General features: G+C 38.0%; 1 protein-coding gene across 1 annotated transcript in view; it reads left to right on the forward strand.

Annotated features, from left to right (window-relative positions):
• lrba (LPS-responsive vesicle trafficking, beach and anchor containing) overlaps positions 1–19,707 on the forward strand; it is an 894,965-nt gene that overhangs the window by 90,736 nt on the left and 784,522 nt on the right. The window contains exons 14-19 of the mRNA XM_072561970.1: positions 1,420–1,499; positions 10,841–10,903; positions 13,661–13,758; positions 16,119–16,211; positions 16,457–16,565; positions 19,496–19,577. Coding sequence (XP_072418071.1) covers positions 1,420–1,499; positions 10,841–10,903; positions 13,661–13,758; positions 16,119–16,211; positions 16,457–16,565; positions 19,496–19,577 — 525 coding nt within the window. The remainder of the gene's footprint in view (positions 1–1,419; positions 1,500–10,840; positions 10,904–13,660; positions 13,759–16,118; positions 16,212–16,456; positions 16,566–19,495; positions 19,578–19,707) is intronic.

Raw genomic sequence — 19,707 nt, forward strand, 5'->3', positions numbered from 1 at the left:
TTAGCCAACCTGAAAAGGAACCTTTTTCTCTGATCCTCTGTTTCCTAGTAGCCAGTCCTCTATTCATGTTAATATATTATCTTCCAACACACAGAACTCTTTTCTCTTCTGTAGTGAAGTGGCATCTTATTGAATGTCATTGGCTATCCAAATTTATTACATCAATGAGTTCCCCTTTAATGACTTCCTGTAATTACATTTTGAAAGAAGTTTAATAAAGTTGTCCATTGCGATTTTCCATTGGCAAAAGGAATATTTTGAAGTTGTCTGATTATGTTATGTTCTGCTGCTACTTGCTTAATAACAGATTCCAACATGTCCCAGTGATAGGCTATAGTTTCCTGCTTTCTGTCTCTCTGCTTTCTTGAATAGAGGTGTTAGACTTCTGGCAATTCAGTATATTTCACATTTTTAAAATGGCAGTTAATGCATCCATTATCTCTCCAGTCACTTATTTTAAGGCTCTAAACAGCAGGCCATTGGGTCCAGCGGACGTGATAGCTATTAGTCCTGTTAGTTTCCCTATACTTTTTCTTGTTTGTTTTAGCCACTCTGTTTCTGTTATCAATTTTCTATAATTCCTAACTTGCTATTTTTAAATGTTGTTTTCCACGAATCAGATGCAAAATATTTGCATGAAGTCGGATGCAAAATGATTATTGAAAGCATTGCCATTTCCAATGATTAATTCCTCAGTCTCCTCATCTAAGGGACCAACATTTTCTTTAGTAACTCTCTTCCTTTTTATAGTTTTGTGAAGGTCATTGCTGCCTGTTTTTATATTTCACGTTACTTTGCTTACATAGTATAATTTCTCCCTTCTTTAAGTCTTTTTGTCATCCTTTGCTGAGTTCTTAAGTTTTCCTAGTACTGTGTTCTGCGATTGATCTTCATAGCATTGCATGCATTTTCCTTCAATCTGGTATCATCCTTTGCCATTGATGGTTCACCTTTCTTGGATGTATATTTGTTCAGAGTTATGAAATAATTCTATAAATGTCCAAAATTTGTTCTCTACCATTTTACATTTTATTCTTTTTTTTCCCAATCCTCTGTAGTCAACTTTGACTTTACACCTTTGTAATTGTTGTTATTTAAGTACAGGATATTAGTTTTAGAGTCAACTTTCTCACTCCTCAAACTGAGTATACAATTCATTGGTGTTAAGGTCACTGTTGCCTAGGTTAGTTTGGATTCACCTGACACGTAAATGATGGACTTTGTGTACTCGGATAAACATTTTTAACTTTGGAGATGTCTTTGAGAATTGATTTCCAGTGCAGCATCCCAGTGAGGAATGATGCTTACTCTAACTTTTTTTGTGTGGTTTTCTGAGGAAGCTTCATCAACATTGGTCATTATTTTTAAAAAAGTGCTTGAATGTAATGTAATCTTACAATATTGCTTTTCCCTTCCCAGATGGGCTCAGGCCAAATCAAAAAGAGATCCTCTCCTTACGGGCTCTTTTGCTATTGTTTGTGAAACAATTGATAATGAAGGTGAGAATCTGAAATGTAAAAATGTTATGCCATACTTGCCATGAAAAATGGTTCTGTATGTTGATCTTGTCATGTAGTTATTTGTACTTCCTTTGGAAGATGTACTTTTCTTTTGAGTCTTTATTAAATTTCAAGAAATTATGTAAGATTGAATCATACACAGAAAAGTAATTTTAGTTCATCAAGTCTGTACTGACAAAGCTATACTAAATCTACAAACTTTTCCAGGTTTGACATTTCAAGTGCTTGTCCAGGTGTTTGTTAAAGGTTGAGAGATTTCTCATCTAAACAACTCTGCCAAGCAGGTGTTCCAGAATCCTGTCACCCTGTGGGTGAAAAGATTTTTCCTCAAATCCCCTCTAAACCTTCTGCCTTTCACCTTAAAATTATGCCCTCTTGTTACTGACAGTCCAACTAAAGGGAACAGCTGATTACTATCCATCCTGTCCATGTTCCTCATAATCTCATATGTGTCAAACTAGGCCCCCCTCAGCCTTCTCTGCTCTCAAGAAAACATTCCAAGCATATCCAGCCTGTCTTTATAGCTAACATGCTACATCCCAGGTAACTTCCTGGTAAATCTCCTCTGCACCCCCTCCAATGAAATCATATCCTTCCTATATTGCATGACCAGAACTGCAAACAATACATTCGCTGTGGCCTAACTAAAATATTGTTCAGCTCCAACATAATCTGTCTGCTTTTGTAATCAGTATTCATTGCATCTGATATTGTCTTGCAGTATTCTTCACCATGATGACCTTTTTCCATTTAGCGCAGGTGTGGGTGGAAGGTTTTTGTATATAAAGTAGGTTATCTTGAAGATTGATATTTCCCTTTCTTTTTTGAGTAAGGAAGTTGTAATTTGATTAATGGACTTGCACTGTCAGGATATTACTCCAGACGAGAAGTTAGATGTTGTAATGCGAAGTGACCTGAGGCAGATGATACTAAAATGGGGAAATGTGTGCCGGGAGTAGTTATCACAATGAAGTAATAATTGAAGCTGATATAGAGCAGAATGAGTTAAGTTAACAAACAGTGAAATTCACAACTGATCTTAGAGGAACTGTTTGGGTGAAATCACAGCACAGAATCAGATATATGAGTAGTTTTAAGAAAGTCTGCAGTAGTGAGTAGAGTGGGTTCTTTCTTGATTATATATTTTTTGAGATATGTCTCTTGATTAACCTTAAACTATTAATTTAACTTTTTAGAGGAATGAGGTGTTGTTTTCTGGGTTTTTGTAGGTTGTGAAGGAGCAAAAATGGCCTTTCGTAAAGTGATATATGCTGCTTGTCAGATGTGGGAGTTTAAAGAGAGTTTACGGGGTTACTGTGGATTACATCTGCAATGAATGCAGTTGGTTGAGAATTCTATTAGATTGAATGGATTGGTTGGAGAGACAATTAGAGGTAGTGGTGAACTTGCAACAGCAATGGTATGTGATGGATGGCAGTTATAGGAAGGGGGAAAGTCACAGATGAGTTAACTTCAGGAAAGGTAAGGGAGGTAGGCAGTTAATGCAGGGGTCTTCTGTGGCTATCCCCATTTCAAACAAGTATGCTGTTTTGGAAAATGTTGGGGTTGATCGATTCACAGGGGACTGTTGCACAAACAGTCAAGTTTCTGGTATCGAGACTGGCTCTAATGCAATAAGGGGTATGTCGGGTTCCAAATGATCAATTGTGTTAGGGGGTTCTCTAGTCCGAGATACAGACAGATGTTTCTGTGGCGAGCAGAAAAAAATGAGAATGATATGTTGCTTCCCTGTTCCAGGATCAAGGATGTCTCAGAGAAGGTGCAGAATGTTCTCAAGGGGTAGAGGGGCCAGCAGGAGGTCATTGTCCACATTGCAACCAACGACATAGGAAGGGAAAATGTTGAGATTCGGAAGGCAGATTACAGAGACTTAGGCAGGAATTTAAAAAGGATGTCCTCTAGTAGTAATAGTGAGGAAAGATTTCAATCTGAGACTGGTACAGTTGAGAACAGAAGCGAGTCAAACAGTCAGGGCAGGCAGGGACAAGGTAGGACTAATAAATTAAACTGCACTTATTTCAATGCAAGGAGCTGAACAGGGAAGACAGATGAACTCAGACATGATGAAGAAAATGGGACTGAGATATCATAGCAATTACAGAAAGATAGCTCAGGGATGGACAGGACTGGCAGCTTAATGTTCCAGGATACAAATGCTGCAGGAAGGTTAGAAAGTGAGGCAAGGGAAGAGGGGGAGTAGCGTTTTTAATGAGGAATAGCATTGCAGCTGTATTGAGGGAGGATATTCCCAGAAATACATCCAGGGAAGTTATTTGGGTGGAACTGAGAAATAGGAAAGGGATGATCACCTTTATTGGGATTGTATTGTCAGACCCCCTCATAGACAGAGGGAAATTGAGGAACAAACTTGTAAGGAGATCTCAACTAACTGTAAGAAACATAGGGTGGTTATGGTAGGGGATTATAACTTTCCAAACATAGACTGGGGCTTTCATAGTATTAAGGGTTTAGATGGAGAGGAATTTGTTAAGTGTGTACAAGAAGATTTTCTGATTCGGTATGTGGGCGTACCTACTAGAGAAGGTGTAAAACTTGACCTACTTTTGGGGAAATAAGGCAGAGCAGGTGACTGAGGTGTCAGTGGGGGAGCACTTTGGGGTCAGCGACCATAATTCTATTAGATTTAAAATAGTGATGGAAAAGGATAGACCAGATCTAAAAGTTGAAGTTCTAAATTGGAGAAAGGCGAATTTCGACAGTATTAGGTAAGACCTTTTAAATAGCTGATTTGGGGCAGATGTTTGCAGATAAAGGGATGGCTGGAAAATGGGAAGCCTTCAGAAATGAGATAACAAGAATCCAGAGAAAATATATTCCTGTCAGGGTGAAAGGAAAGGTTGGTAGGTATAGGGAATGCTGGATGACTAAAAAAATTGAGGGTTTGGTTAAGAAAAAGAAGGAAGCATATGTCAGGTATAGACAGGATAGATTGAGTAAATCCTTAGAAGAGTATAAAGGAAGTAGGAGTATAGTTAATAGGGAAATCAGGAGGGCAAAAAGGGGACATGGGATAGCTTTGGCAAATAGGGTTTACGAGAATCCAAAGGGACTTTACAAATACATTAAGGACACAAGGGTAACTAGGGAGAGAATGGGGCCTCTAGGATCAGCAAGGCGGCCTTTGTGTGGAGCCGCAGAAAATGGGGGAGATAATAAATGAGTATTTTGCATCAGTATTTACTGTGGAAAAGGACATCGAATGTAGGGAAATAGATGGTGACATCTTCAAAAAATGTCCATATTACAGAGGAGGAAGTGCTGGATATCTTGCAACACTTAAAGGTGGCTAAATCCCCAGGACCTGATCAGGTGCGCCCTAAAACTTGCCGGGCCTCTTGCTAAGATATTTGTATCATTGATAGTCACAGATGAGGTGCCGGAAGACTGGAGGTAGGCAAACGTGGTGCCACTGTTTAAGGACAAACCAGGGAACTATAGATCAGTGAGCCTGATGTCGATGGTGGGCAAGTTGTTGGAGGGAATCCTGAGAGACAGGATGGACTGATATTTGGAAAGGCATTGACTGACTAGGGATAGTCAACATGGCTTTATGCGTGGGAAATCATGTCTCACAAACTTGATTGAGTTTTTTGAACAAGTATCAAGGAGGATTGATGAGGGCAGAGCAGTAGATGTGATCTAGATGGACTTCAGTAAGGTATTTGACCAGGTTCCCCATGGGAGACTGACTAGCAAGATTTCACGCAATATAGGGAGAACTAGCCAATTGGATACAGAACTGGCTCAAAGGTAGAAGACAGATGGTGGTGGTGGAGGGTTGTTTTTCATATTGGAGGCCTGTGACCAGTGGAGTGCCACAAGGATCGGTGCTGGGTCCTCTACTTTTTGTCACTTATATAAATGATTTGGATGTAAGCATAAGAGGTACAGTTAGTAAGTTTGCAGATGACTCCAAAGTTAGAGTTTTGAGTATAGGAGTTGGGAGGTCATGTTGTGGTTATACAGGACCTTTGTTAGGCCACTGTTGGAATATTGCATGCAATTCTGGTCTCCTTCCTATCAGAAAGATGTTGTGAAACTTGAAAGGGTTCAAAAAAGATTTACAAGGATGTTGCGAAGGTTGGAGGATTTGAGCTAGAGGGAGAGGCTGAACAGGCTGGGGCTGTTGTCCCTGGAGCGTCGGAGGCTGAGGGGTGACCTTATAGAGGTTTACAAAATTATGAGGGGCATGGATAGGATAAATAGACAAGGTCTTCTCCCTGGGGTGGGGGAGTCCAGAACTCGAGGGCATAGGTTTAGGGTGAGAGGGGAAAGATATAAAAGAGACCTAAGGGGCAACTTTCTCTCACACAAGGTGGTGCGTGTGTGGAATGAGCTGCCAGAGGAAGTGGTGGAGGCTAGTAGAATTGCAACATTTAAAAGGCATCTGGGTATATGATTAGAAAGGATTTGGCGGGATATTGGCCGGGTTCTCTTAGGTGGAGCTAGATTTGGTTGGGATATCTGGTTTGGCATGGATGGGTTGGACTGAAGGTTCTGTTTCCGTGCTGTACATCTCTAAATGACTCTAAATTTAGGGTAAAAAGCTAACTGAGGGAATGAAACAAAAGTAAGATAGTATGGAAATTGGAAGTCTGGAATAAAAATAAAAAATGCTTGGTTATTGTGTGAATTTTTTTTATTTGGAGAGTTGAATTGAATAGAGTTAACCTATCATCAGAAAAGTTTGAAACAAGTGAATATGAAGGGTTGGAAAAAGTACAAATGGGAAGTGACAGAAGAATTGGAGCAAGGCCAAAGAGGTTGGAGTGGAACAAGCAAAGAAAATAAAAGTCTGACAAGACAGGTGTAAATAACAATGGTAAAAAATTGCTATCCAAAAGCAAAATCAGAGAAGAAATAAGTGAAGAAGACACTCACGAGAGCATGTAAAAGTGCCACACTGTGTTATTACAATCACAAAACGATTTCTTGAGACTTTTCTCTGGCTGGTTCTGTCTGTCTGTAATTGTAAAGGTTTGAAAAGTCTTTTTAAGAGCTTCCAGATCAGGGAGGATGCTTCAGATCAATCCACATCCTTAAACCTGTTCCGAAACCCCTCTTCATATTTTGACAGCTCTGACAGTAATGGAGGCAATGTATAACATTAAAATAAAAATAAAGGCAAATTCATTTTCTCTCCTACTGTTCATGGATTCTTTTTAAAAAAAAATGCAGGATCCAGATCCATATTTTGTTCAGAAAACTAATCGATTCTTCCTTGGGCCATACTGTCAAGTATCAAGTTTTGTTAAAACCCAGCTCTTAATCTGCTAACAATGTATCTTTGTGAAAACAATACCTTCAGTGGCAAGGATAAGGACGGTAAGGTTGTAATATGTGATGACAAAGAAAATAAAATGGGGGCCAAGGTTAAGATCTGGAATTGCTGAACCTTAGTGTTGTTAAGTGCCTCAGCAAATGATTTGGTCCATTTCTCGAGCTTGTGTTATGCTTCATTGGAACTCTTCAGTAAGTCGAGTCAGCATGGTGGAGAATGAAAATGGCAGGCCAGCAGAAGCTCTGGAGTCATGCTTGTTCTTTGAAGTGGTTGCACTACAGACTGCCTTCCATGTACAGTAGACCACATTGAGCAGCAATTATAATGTACTCAATTTGCTGTCATTATGACTCCAAACAAAAGTGATTGGATGAAACCTTGCTTTACCTGTGCTTTTTCTGTTTCGCCGAAGGTATTTGTGGCCTTTTATGGTGAGGAGAAAAAAGTGAAAAGGCAGATGTTGTATCTGATCTTTTATGCAAAGGTGCCATAGGAAGGGAAGTAACATTAGGATAATTGAGGAATGGATGAGAATGTTGTGGATGGAGTGGTCTGCTTAACATCCTGAAAGGTGTAGGGAGTGGTAGATGTGTCAGATGGTAACATTACGTAGGAGATGGTGGAGGATGCATGGACAGAGGATGCATGGGTTCGTTTGTATAGATTGTTGAATGTAGCTGGACACGCAGACAATGTATAGTAAAGGTTGGGAACCTTGGATTTTGTAAATAGACGTGTTGAGTACCATATCACGGACATTATTCTGTGCCTGTATAAAGCTCTGGTAATGCCCGAACTAAAGATTGTTTTCAATTTGGGTCATCACATTTCAGAAACTGTGATCGTCCTTGAGAGAGTAGGAGGAGATTTTCCAGATTGGTTCCAGGAATGAGTGATTCCAGCTACAAGATTATGTTGGGGAGGATGGAAATGTTCTGCTTGCAGCGAAGGAGTTTGAGAGAGATCTGATAGAGATGCAAGGCATTGAATAAGAGCTACACAGAGGATGTGAGGAAGAAATTTTTTAAAGCAGCAAGTACTAATGACCTGGACGTTGCAGGCTTTGTGTGAAGTGGAAGCAGATGCTGAATGATTGGGAAAAGTCAGTGGGATTGGCACGAGGGAAATGTGCTTACATGGCTATGATAGAACGGAGGTTTGGTACTGATTGGATTGTTCCACAGACAGTTGGCTTTCTTTGCTGAGCTAATAGCCGCCTGTGCTAGTTTAACTTTGATAATGAATACGAAGACCCATGGGTTTGAGGGATGATGAGGGCAAAGAGAATCTTATTGTTGCTCTTATAGTGAAGGGATGGGGTAAGACCAACACACATTGAGATGGAACACACATTGTCAAAGATCCAGTTAACAAGTGGGAAGGAATCTTCAATTGAGGAAAATGAAGACTTAGCAATTGTGCTGATATGGAAGTTTGCATTTTTGAGAACAAATGTGGTGAAGGTGAAGAATCTGGGAGAATGGAATCTAATGAAGCAGTGTTAGAAAGCATAATAAAGTTAACTTTGAGTCAATTGGCTGCTCGTAAGAAATCCCTAAAAATGAAAAGAGAGAAAACCTTAAAGAAAAAGAAGTGTCTGAAACAGACCATGTGAAGGTGAGAGATGGGTGGAGATTGGGAACAGCGATCTGAACTTTTCCAGTTCTGGGTAAGAGCAGAAAAGGGCACAAGTGCATTTTTCAATGTACCAGAAAGAGATGCCTGAGTCTTAACCGGAATATGGAGTGTGGTATTCATTACAATACTCTTTATCTGACGAAAGTGAGTTTAATGTGAGGAACTGAGGATGGAGATTAAGGGATTGAACTGGAGAAAAATATAGACTAAGTAGTATAACCAGAAGGCAATTCTTAAGAATGATTAACAGAGTTCAGGTGAGAGCATTGTCCATAAAAAGACAAACTAATGAAAAATGAAATACCAAAGATGGATAAAGGGGTGAGATTGAATCTGGAAGAAAAAGTATATTAAAAAGTATAAAAATAGTATAAGTGATGTCAAAAATAAATATGATGCTTAAGGGAAGTATTAATATAGCTTGAAAGGCAAAGCTGAACAATGAAAGGGAAATGCCAAATAATATAAAATTATAACAAAGTATTCTATAGTCATGTAAAAAATGCCTGAACTTTAAGATAAGAAATAACTCAATAATAAGGAATGTGCTAAATAGCTTTCAGAAGGTACCGTAATGATGGTGCAATGAACAAATAGCTTGTCTCAGACTGCTGAAGCGGTTAATTGAAGGTAGCGTGTTTAATGCTGCAGACCTTTCATCCCCTGTCTAGGTGACATCCTCAGTGCTTGGAAGCCTCCTGTGAAGCGCTTCTGTAATGTTTCTTCCGGCATTTATAGTGGTTTGAATCTGTCGCTTCCGGTTGTCAGTTCCAGCTGTCCGTTGCAGTGGTCGGTATATTGAGTCCAGGTTGATGTGCTTATTGATTGAATCTGTGCCATGCCTCTAGGAATTCCCTGGCTGTTCTCTGTTTGGCTTGTCCTATCATAGTAGTGTTGTCCCAGTCAAACTCATGCTGCTTGTCATCTGCGTGTGTGGCTACCAAGGATGGCTGGTTGTGTCGTTTCGTGGCTAGTTGGTGTTCATGGATACGGATTGTTAGCTGTCTTCCTGTTTGTCCTATGTAAACACTACATAGGACAAACAGGAAGACAGCTAATGATCCACATCCATGAACACCAACTAGCCACGAAACGACACAACCAGCCATCCTTGGTAGCCACACACGCAGATGACAAGCAGCATGAGTTCGACTGGGACAACACTACTATGATAGGACAAGCCAAACAGAGAACAGCCAGGGAATTCCTAGAGGCATGGCACTGATCCACAGATTCAATCAATAAGCACATCAACCTGGACCCAATATACCGACCACTGCAACGGACAGCTGGAACTGACAACCGGAAGCGGCAGAGACAAACCACTATAAATGCCGGATGAAACATCACCAAAGCGCTTCACAAGAGGCTCCCAAGCATTGAGGATGTCACCTAGATAGTGGACGAAATGTCTGCAACACAAATTCCCAGCTCGGCGAACAGAACCACAACAACGAGCACCCGAGCTACAAATCTTCTCACAAACTTTGCATTTAATGCAGTAGACATAGACTTTAAAAGCCTTTATAATTCTAAGTGTTGGTCAGCTGAAAATGGATGAAGTCCAGTGTTTGTAAAACTATAGGAGGGAATACAGTGCAATTCCTTTATTCGTATCTCATTATTAAAATCCCAATGGGTATTTGGGCTTTGATTTGTATATGGGCTTCCATTGAAGAATGATGTTTCTGGCTTTCCTGATGGCTTGTTCCACTGTTTTCTTAATTAACAAAATACGTATGAGCAGCTTTAAGTATTCAAACATTCATTACCACAAGAAGTTTTAGCTGCTGTTGTTTCCTGTGTCACTGCTGATCTTCAAAATGAGCTATTCAGAAATTTATAACTGAAGTAAAAAGCTCATTTGAGTTAGCTGTGTGTATGTGACCTATATGTCCATTTCATGAAACAAAGTGGAATAAAGGAGTTTTCAAGGCTAATGTCTCCTATTATGTCAGTTTTAGGATGACACAATTTGAGACAAATATGAAACTGAATCTAATCTGAATTATCTGTTACAGTTTTGTAATGCAGTTGATATATTGTATCTTTGGTTCATGAATAAATCTTGGCAGTTGTTTTCATATTTATAATGTACTCTAATATCCGCTCACTTCTGAATTTGTTACTTTATTGCCAGATAGGAGCTTGGTGGCTAGCTACTAAGTGAAATTGCTAATGTGATTTTGAATAATTAATTGTCAGTAGCCGTTTTGTCCACAGTTTTAAAAAAAAGCCACAAGTACCATTGCTAAATTTGGCAAATGTCCTGTAATTTGACAGTGGTTCTTAATCTGAGTAAAAAAAAAATTGTTTATTGCGATTAGTATTTTGAAATATTTAATTTTTACCTTTTTAGGATCATGGTGTTAAGGAAGATGAACTGCAGAGCATTCTTAACTACCTTCTCACCATGCATGAGGTAAGTACCACCAACAATTTAGATAAGTCTCAGTCAAGTATTTCCAAATGTACTTTGTTGTTCTAATTTTCAATGTAAATGTATTTTTAAGCTTGAAAATAAATGCACACATGAATTTTTGAAACGTAAAATACATAAGATTAATTATATACTTCAGGTATAATAAGACATAAGACATTTTGTATTGGTTGTTTATTTAAGGTTTTGTATTGCAACGACATCTTTGCTTTACTAGTTCTTATCCCAGTTAAAGTGGTCTGTTTATACTTGTTTTGTTGAGCATACCTACCTTTTATCTTAGTCTGCTTGGCACACCTTCCTCATTCCTGAAGAAGGGCTCATGCCTGAAACGTCGATTCTTCTGCTCCTTGGATGCTGCCTGACCTGCTGCGCTTTTCCAGCAACACATTTTTAGCTCTGATCTCCAGCATCTGCAGTCCTCACTTTCTCCTGAGCATAATTATAGTACACAAGTGTATTATAGCTAATAGTGAGAATAGTCAACTTTGCTGTTAAGAATTATCATTGTTAAGCAAAGCATTTCCTTGAGCAGTAATTTCAATTTTCTATTTTGACACACACTCATGTTTATCATAGCACTAAATGAGGTGTGAAAAATCTGCATGTTAGTCATGATGTGTTGTTTTCATGTATTTCACATGTTGAAATGGTTTGTTATAACATTTTATTTCACTGAGTGAAAAATAAAGCATGTGAAATTATTAATGAAAAAGCATTCTGAATCATTATATGTGTTGCTGTGCAAAAGATTTTTTTTTGTAGGAACAGCTAAGGTCTTACTGCAGGTTAATCAACAGTTAATCAAATGATAAAAGGTTATGAGTGGTAGGTAGGAGTGTGGATTTGAAGTTATAACCAAAGCGACCATTATGTGATTGAATGGAGGAGCATGCTGGCGGGGCTGAATGGCCTATTGTTCCTGGAACATAGAAAGATATGAATTGTCCACCTAGAATTTTAAGTAAGGATAACAAGAAGATGATTGTGGAACTATTTAACTTTACAATGAACCGTAGCCTTCAGTTTGGAAATAGCTAACGTAAAGTTGATCCTCTGGAACGTCCACATGGTGAGCTTCAATATGTAATGCTCACATGAGAAATATTGTAGTGCCATATTTGTAAATGATTCAGGGTCACATGTTGCCTTGTTCACAGCATTTTGTCACAATGCTAATAAGTAATTGAGAAGTGTTTATTGCTATTCTTCAAATTAATTAATTACTGAAGTATTAATTTGTGCTAATGCAGAGAGTCAATTCCTTATTCATTGTTCTATAACTCCAGAAGGTTCAAGATTTTTGTCATGAGCTGTAAGTTTACAAAGTTCATTGTGTAAAATCTTAATAAAGAACCTTTTCCTATTCCTGTGAATGTCACACCCCTAATTAGTTTTCTTTGCATGCAGTCATGAATTGGCATTCTTTATAAGTGTAGCAATTTTCCATCATTTCTTTATCAGAATATCAACATATTTCTAATATCTTGAATGTTCACAAGGGTGTGGACTGGAGGAAGCCAATATTGTAGAAGCATATATCACTAAGTATAAAACAGCTTGCATGAACTGCAATTATTTTTGGAATTTCAAGAAAGATTTTCATTAGCACTTTTTAATGCTGAGTTGGTTTTATAATATTCAATCTAAGTTATTTTAATTAATATGTGAAGACCAGTAAATGGATTACATATTTGCTTCAAGAGTTGTCTACGAAATTTGATTTTATTGTTCCCTTAATTTGTCAAGTTGCTGGCTATTTTGATCAATTGTATTAAATTAGCTTATTAAAATGTAATAAAAATTTTAAATCATTTTATCTAATTTTTCAAGGAATAAAGTAAGATTTAGACAGTATTTTGAAAATGTGTTCAAATTTTACATTGGTTATGTACAAGTGATGAAACAACTCCTGTTTTTTAAACTTGATTTCACAATCTATTTACAATAGCAAATAGTAAATAGGCCCCATTTGGAGTACTGTGTCCAGTTTTGGTCCCCACACCTCAGGAAGGACATACTGGCACTGGAACGTGTCCAGCGGAGATTCACACGGATGATCCCTGGAATGACAGGTCTCGCATATGAGGAACGGCTGAGGATACTGGGATTGTATTCATTGGAGTTTAGAAGATTAAGGGGAGATCTAATAGAGACGTACAAAATAATACATGGCTTTGAAAAGGTGGATGCTAGAAAATTGTTTCTGTTAGGCGAGGAGACGAGGACCCGTGGACACAGCCTTAGAATTAGAGGGGGTCATTTCAGAACAGAAATGCGGAGACATTTCTTCAGCCAGAGAGTGGTGGGCCTGTGGAATTCATTGCCACGGAGTGCAGTGGAAGCCGGGACGCTAAATGTCTTCAAGGCCGAGATTGATAGGTTCTTGTTGTCTAGAGGAATTAAGGGCTACGGGGAGAATGCTGGCAAGTGGAGCTGAAATGCGCATCAGCCATGATTGAATGGCGGAGTGGACTCGATGGGCCGAATGGCCTTACTTCCACTCCTATGTCTTATGGACTTGTTACAAGTTACTAAAGGAAGATTAATTCTATCCATGCATCCAGTATAAAATCTAGGATTTGAAATGATTTGATAATCCATGTGACTCACATTCAATTTGAAGCAAGATCATTTACTAAAATATGGTATTAAGTTTTCCTTACATTTGTGGACTTGTTGGCTAAACCATGGTATTTTGAATTCTGTTATTTCTTGAAATAAACATTTGTGTTTCAGGATGACAATCTGATGGATGTTCTACAGCTGCTAGTAGCTCTGATGTCCGAGCATCCAGGATCAATGATTCCTGCTTTTGATCAGAGGAATGGAATGCGGTAAAATATTACACATGAAGTTGTATGTTCTGAAATGAAATGTTGTAGGTTGTTGACATTCGTAGCTTGAAATTTGCTTACAGGCATATTGATTGTATAAAATAGAAGTAGGATTTTGGAGTGCGTTACCCTTGTAATTGGAGTTTTCTCTAATAGTTTTGCTATCCAAATTTTAAGCTGAATTTAGAGTTTCTAAAATACCTGATGTATATATCCTTTTGTTTACTACTTTATGGCACCCACTGCTACTGAAAATCTTCCAAATGATTGACTTGTAAATTGGAAAGAATTTTCAGCAGCTGTGATTTTTTTTTGGAAAGATAAAATATGAAAATGTTGAGGTATGACCAAACCTATGAATCTTAAAAGCACTTCTGAAGAGATTAATGTGAGATGAACTGGCTTTCTGTAGAGTTCCTTAGTACCTCAATGGGGGAAAGCATGGCATGAACTGGGATTTAGTTACAATTCGGGGTTAATTAGTCTTTTGAACAAACTTATTTGGCCTCATTTGTTTGTCAGTTCCTTAGTTAACATTCACATTTATTGATAGCATGTGTTTAATGAGAGTCATATGCAAAGTAATTAAAATGATTTGAAAATTGTTGACATTTTTGATTAAAAAGCTGGTACATAATCTGTGCTTGATAAAATATACTTTTTAAAAGCCATGAAATAAAAACTTAGAATTTCCCCAATTCTGTTTTTTTCCTCTACTTGGACAGTATGTAAATCCTTCAGGTAGTCATGCACATCTTTGTTCAACCTGACTACAAATCTGACTATTCCTTTTCTCTTTTAGCCATTCTCCGATCTACACTTTGAGTATGAACTTATGTAGAACTCTTTCTGCTTGTATCCTAATGCTCTCCAAATCCTTTTCATTCATCGCCAAATTCTGACAGAGCTATGTTGGTTTTCAGTCATTTGTGCACAGAAATGATTGATCAGACCCACTATTTAAGGGATATATTTTGGCCAGGACAACAAAAAAACGTCTGTATGACTCTGATCCAAAGAGGTATTTTATGTCATTTATGGGTGGACGAATGTTGGTTCAACATATTAATCAAAAGATGGTACCTCCACCACTGCAACACACTCGTAGTATTTCATTGAAGTTTGTTCAAATTTCTGGACTGGGTCTTGAACTAATAAGACCATAAGATACAGGAGTGGAAGTAAGGCCATTCGGCCCATCGAGTCCGCTCCGCCATTCAATCATGGCTGATGGTATTTCAATTCCACTTACCCGCATTCTCCCCATAGCCCTTAATTCCTTGTGAGATCAAGAATTTATCAATCTCTGCCTTGAAGACATTTAGCGTCCCGGCCTCCACTGCACAGGCAGTGAATTCCACAGGCCCACCACACTCTGGCTGAAGAAATGTCTCCGCATTTCTGTTCTGAATTTATCCCCTCTAATTCTAAGGCTGTGTCCACGGGTCCTAGTCTCCTTGCCTAACGGAAACAATTTCCAAGCATCCACCCTTTCCAAGCCATGTATTATCTTGTAAGTTTCTATTAGATCTCCCCTTAATCTTCTAAACTCCAATGAATACAATCCCAGGATCCTCAGTTGTTCCTCATATGTTAGACCTTCCATTCCAGGGATCATCCGTGTGAATCTCTGCTGGACATGCTCCAGTGCCAGTATGTCCTTCCTGAGGTGTGGGGACACCTCATGACCTCTCAGTACTCTATAATTAGGATTTGCCCAAAGTTAATTCTGCCTATATCCTGACTTGCGCCATGTTACCCTTGTGCTTCAGCCTTCTACTCCCAAATACACTCTGGTTTCCGATCTGAGAGCACCTTGATTAAAAAGTTCATAATTTTTTTAATCAAATTGCTCCATGGTCTCAGCCCTGTCCATCTCTGTAACCTCTTCCTCACTATCCTTGTGTATCCTTGATTTTAATCACTTGAACATTGGCAACTGTGCCACCAGCTACCTGGGTCTTGGCTCTAAAACTTCTCTAAACCTCTGTTTCACCTTCTGTGTTTTATTTTAAGGCATTTCTTAAAACCTACATCTTTGACCAAGCAGCTGTCCTAATATCTCCTTATGTTGCTCAAAGTCAAATTTTGATTTTTGATATTCTTATGCAGTACCTTGGAATATTATTTGCTATGTTAAATGCACTGTTACATTTTTTTTTGAGAGGCTGGTTCTCTTTGGTCACTTTTATCTTTGAACACAGCTAATGTTGATAGAAAAGATAGATTTTGAAGTATTGAACTACGATTTCTTGTTTTGATTTTTGGAGTGTTGTCATCTGGTTACCCACCATTGACTAAAATCTTACCATGGCTATTTCCATCAGTTTGTGACTATGTACTCTGTTGACAATTTTTAGGATAATCTATAAACTGCTGGCTTCAAAAAATGAAGGAATAAGGGTGCAAGCTTTGAAAGTGATGGGATACTTTCTGAAGCATCTTGCTCCAAAGTATGTGCAAGTAAACCTTTATGTAATTTATTTCATCAATTAATTGGTCAGAGATATTCCTTTGAAATGTGCAATGCAAATTGTTTGTTTCTTAATCTATGTGGATTTTGAGATTCAAAATTTAAGCTCTGTGAATCAAAATCTATCAGCCCATAGGTATTCAGTTACCATTTTTGTGTACTGATCTGAGATTGCTATTGTGAATGAAATTTTTACAGCTTTATGTATAGTGCATTCTTCTATAGGCGCAAAGCTGAAGTCATGGTTGGACATGGTTTGTTCTCCTTGCTGGCTGAAAGATTGATGTTGCACACTAATGTAATTTCCATGACTACGTATAATGTCTTATTTGAGGTAAGGATTAAGTAATCAAAATAATGATTTTTTAAATAATAAATTTGTAAAAGCACTGTCTGAATAGATTTAAATTTGTTTTCACCATGGATAATTTAATTTCAACAATTTTTGTCATAAGACTACACTGAACATGAACAAACTTTGCACTTTAACAGTTTTGCTATGTTGAATGTGATCAAAATGAAAGGTATACATAGTTTATTCAAATTTATTCATCTGGTCATGGTGTTCTGCTGATAGTCATGCAATGTAAGAAATAACTCCGTGATGTAAATTACTTTGTAAGTGACGTTATGCATCTGAATTTAGTCTCTCAGCACAATCTCTCAGCTTGAAATGAAAGTTATAATTGAATATTTGGTTGTAATCTGAGATTTTAATTAATTATTGCCTTACTTAAATGTATTTTAGAAGTAAAATGTTCTTGCAGAATGTCAATGTGGTTTGTGTTTGTTAATTTATGAATGTTTCAAGCACTCAACTACTATAACTAATTCAAATATGCTCGCTTAATGAATTTTTTCTTGGGATGTAGGCATCTCTAGCAAGGCTGGCATTTGTTATATAACTCTATCTTCCCTTGAGAAGATAGTGCTGAACAATCTCCTTAAATTGATGCAGTCCCCATAGTATAGGCTTACCCACAGGGAGGGAGTTCCAGCATTTTGACTGAGTGAGAGTGAAGGAACAGCAACTTAGTTCCAAGTCTGGAAGATGTGGCACTTTGAGATATTGGTGTTTTAGTTGCTTTGTACTCCTACATGGTAGACATGAGGGGATAGGAAAGGTCCAAAGGAGTCTGTCATGAACTGCATTGACTCTTGAACTACACCCTGTAGTTGCAGTAGATCTCTGGTGGAGGGAATATTGTGGTGAATGTTGAACATGGATGGATGCCAACATGTGGACAATTTTGTTTTGATGGTGATGAGTTTTGTTTTCCGTGTGATTGGAATTGTGCTTTTTTGTGCATATTCCTCATTCTTGGGCTTTGTAGACTGTGAAAGGGCTTTGGAGTGTCAGGAAATAAATAATTTGTCACAGTGTATTCCCCCAATTACAAATCCTCTGTAATTGCAGAGTGTGTACACGTTCTTAAAAATATTGCAATCTGGAATTCCAAAATCAAGAGAATAGAGCCGTCCATGACTGATATCAAGTATGCCACAATATTTACTTAGAACCCAACTTTTAATATGTAACTTTGTCAAAATGTATGTACTGGATTTGGTATGGCCATTGAAGTTGCATGTGGAGAAAAGGTGGAGGAAAAATGTTGAAGTTGGAAAATGGAGAACATCAAACAATTGGTGTAATATGACTGATGCATGGCATTGAGACTTGGGATCAGTCAGAAATATGCAGACACTTTTGATGAGGAACTTGGAACACCATTAAGTTCTGTTTGTTGAAGTTATTTGAATAAGATTTGAGCAAGATTGGCCAGACCAGCATTTCTTGCTGATCCTTATTTGACCATGGGAAGGTGATGATCTGCCACCTTGAATTGCTGCATTTCATCTGGTGTGAGATGAAATGTAACATCTGTAACATTTTTGAGGGAGTTTCAGGAATTTGACTCAATGACCGTGAATGATGATAATCAGACAGGTTGGTGTGCCATTCATATTGTATTTGGGACAGTTTCCTGGCACAATTTGTTGTGGATCAAACCAGGGATCTGTCTATTTTATATTGGACAATGTGCAATGAGGCAAGTTTAATAAATGATCTGACTAAAAGATCCCTGAATAGTGACCATAACATCATAAAATCTGGCATTCAGTTTAAGAATGAGAATCCTGAGTCAGAACACAGGAGCATAAGAATAAAGAGCAGGAATAGGCAATTCAGCCCCACAAACCATTTAATATTATTATGATTGATCTCACCTCAGCCTAAACTTCACTTTCCTACCTGCTCCCTTAAACCTGTTGCTAATTAAAAAATCTGTCTTGTTTCCTCCTCAAATTTATTTAGTGTCCTAGCATCCACTGGATTCCGTGATCGTGAATTCCACAGCTTTACGACCACTTCAGAGAAGTAATTCTAATTCTTCCTCTTTTAAATCTCTCACCCCTTTACCTAAACTATGATCTCTTATTCTATAACGCCCTACAAGGGGAGTCATCTGCTTTACATCTGCTTTGTCAATCCCCTTTAGGGTCTGATATACCTTGATTAGATCTCCTCTCATTCTTCTAAATTCTAGCAAGCATATGCATAAACTACTCAGTCTCTTACAAGACAATCCTTTGATCTCCAGAATTAATTCCAATGGGCTTTCTCTGAACTGCCTCCAATGCAATTATGTCCACCTTCAAGTAAGGCGACCAGAACACTACTACAATAATCTGATGTGGTCTGACCAGTTCATTGTACAGTTAAACCAAGACTTTTCTTTTATACTTCATTCCTTTAGCAATAAATGTGACAATTATTTTTGATCTCCTTATTACCTTCTGGACCTGAATACCAGCTTTCTGTGATTCAAGCACACGTCGTTCTGTTATATCATCAATTTCATCAATTTGTTTGAGCAGAAACTTCAACATATATTGTACAATGTTTCTGTTGGTGTGAAGTAGCTGGATAACAATTGTTGTGATAAATTTGTCTATAAATCAGTGGTGTGGCTCTTTTTGCATTTGTCTATGGTGCGTAAGTTTTATTCATAGTGCAATATCATAATGGCTTGGTTTTTCTTTTGACACTCATCTTACTGTCAGCTGCTTGACACAGACATCCGTTGTATTTTCTGAGAGTAGTCTAAATCTTGAAGTTTCAGTCTAGGTATATGAAGATAACACTCAGTTGTTTGCAAATAATTCGTTTTGAGATGTTTGTTTTCCTCTGGACCGAGAAAGTGTTGGAAATGACACAGTTTTGTGATAAATGTGTTAATACCTGAACTCTCTCTTCCTAAGATCCTAACTGAGCAGATTTGCACTCAAGTTGTGCATAAGCAGCATCCTGACCCAGATTCGTCAGTGAAGATACAAAACTCACGTAAGCATTAAAAAGTTCACACTTTTTTTTACGCTCATTATTATGGGTATCTTTGCCTATCAACTATTTCAGTCATAAGATCAAGGCAGAATTTCTGTGATTGCAACCAAAGCTACATTTTAATTATTGA

This window comes from Chiloscyllium punctatum, chromosome 1 (assembly GCF_047496795.1).
Source record: "Chiloscyllium punctatum isolate Juve2018m chromosome 1, sChiPun1.3, whole genome shotgun sequence".
In the NCBI taxonomy this organism is placed as follows: Eukaryota; Metazoa; Chordata; class Chondrichthyes; order Orectolobiformes; family Hemiscylliidae; genus Chiloscyllium; species Chiloscyllium punctatum.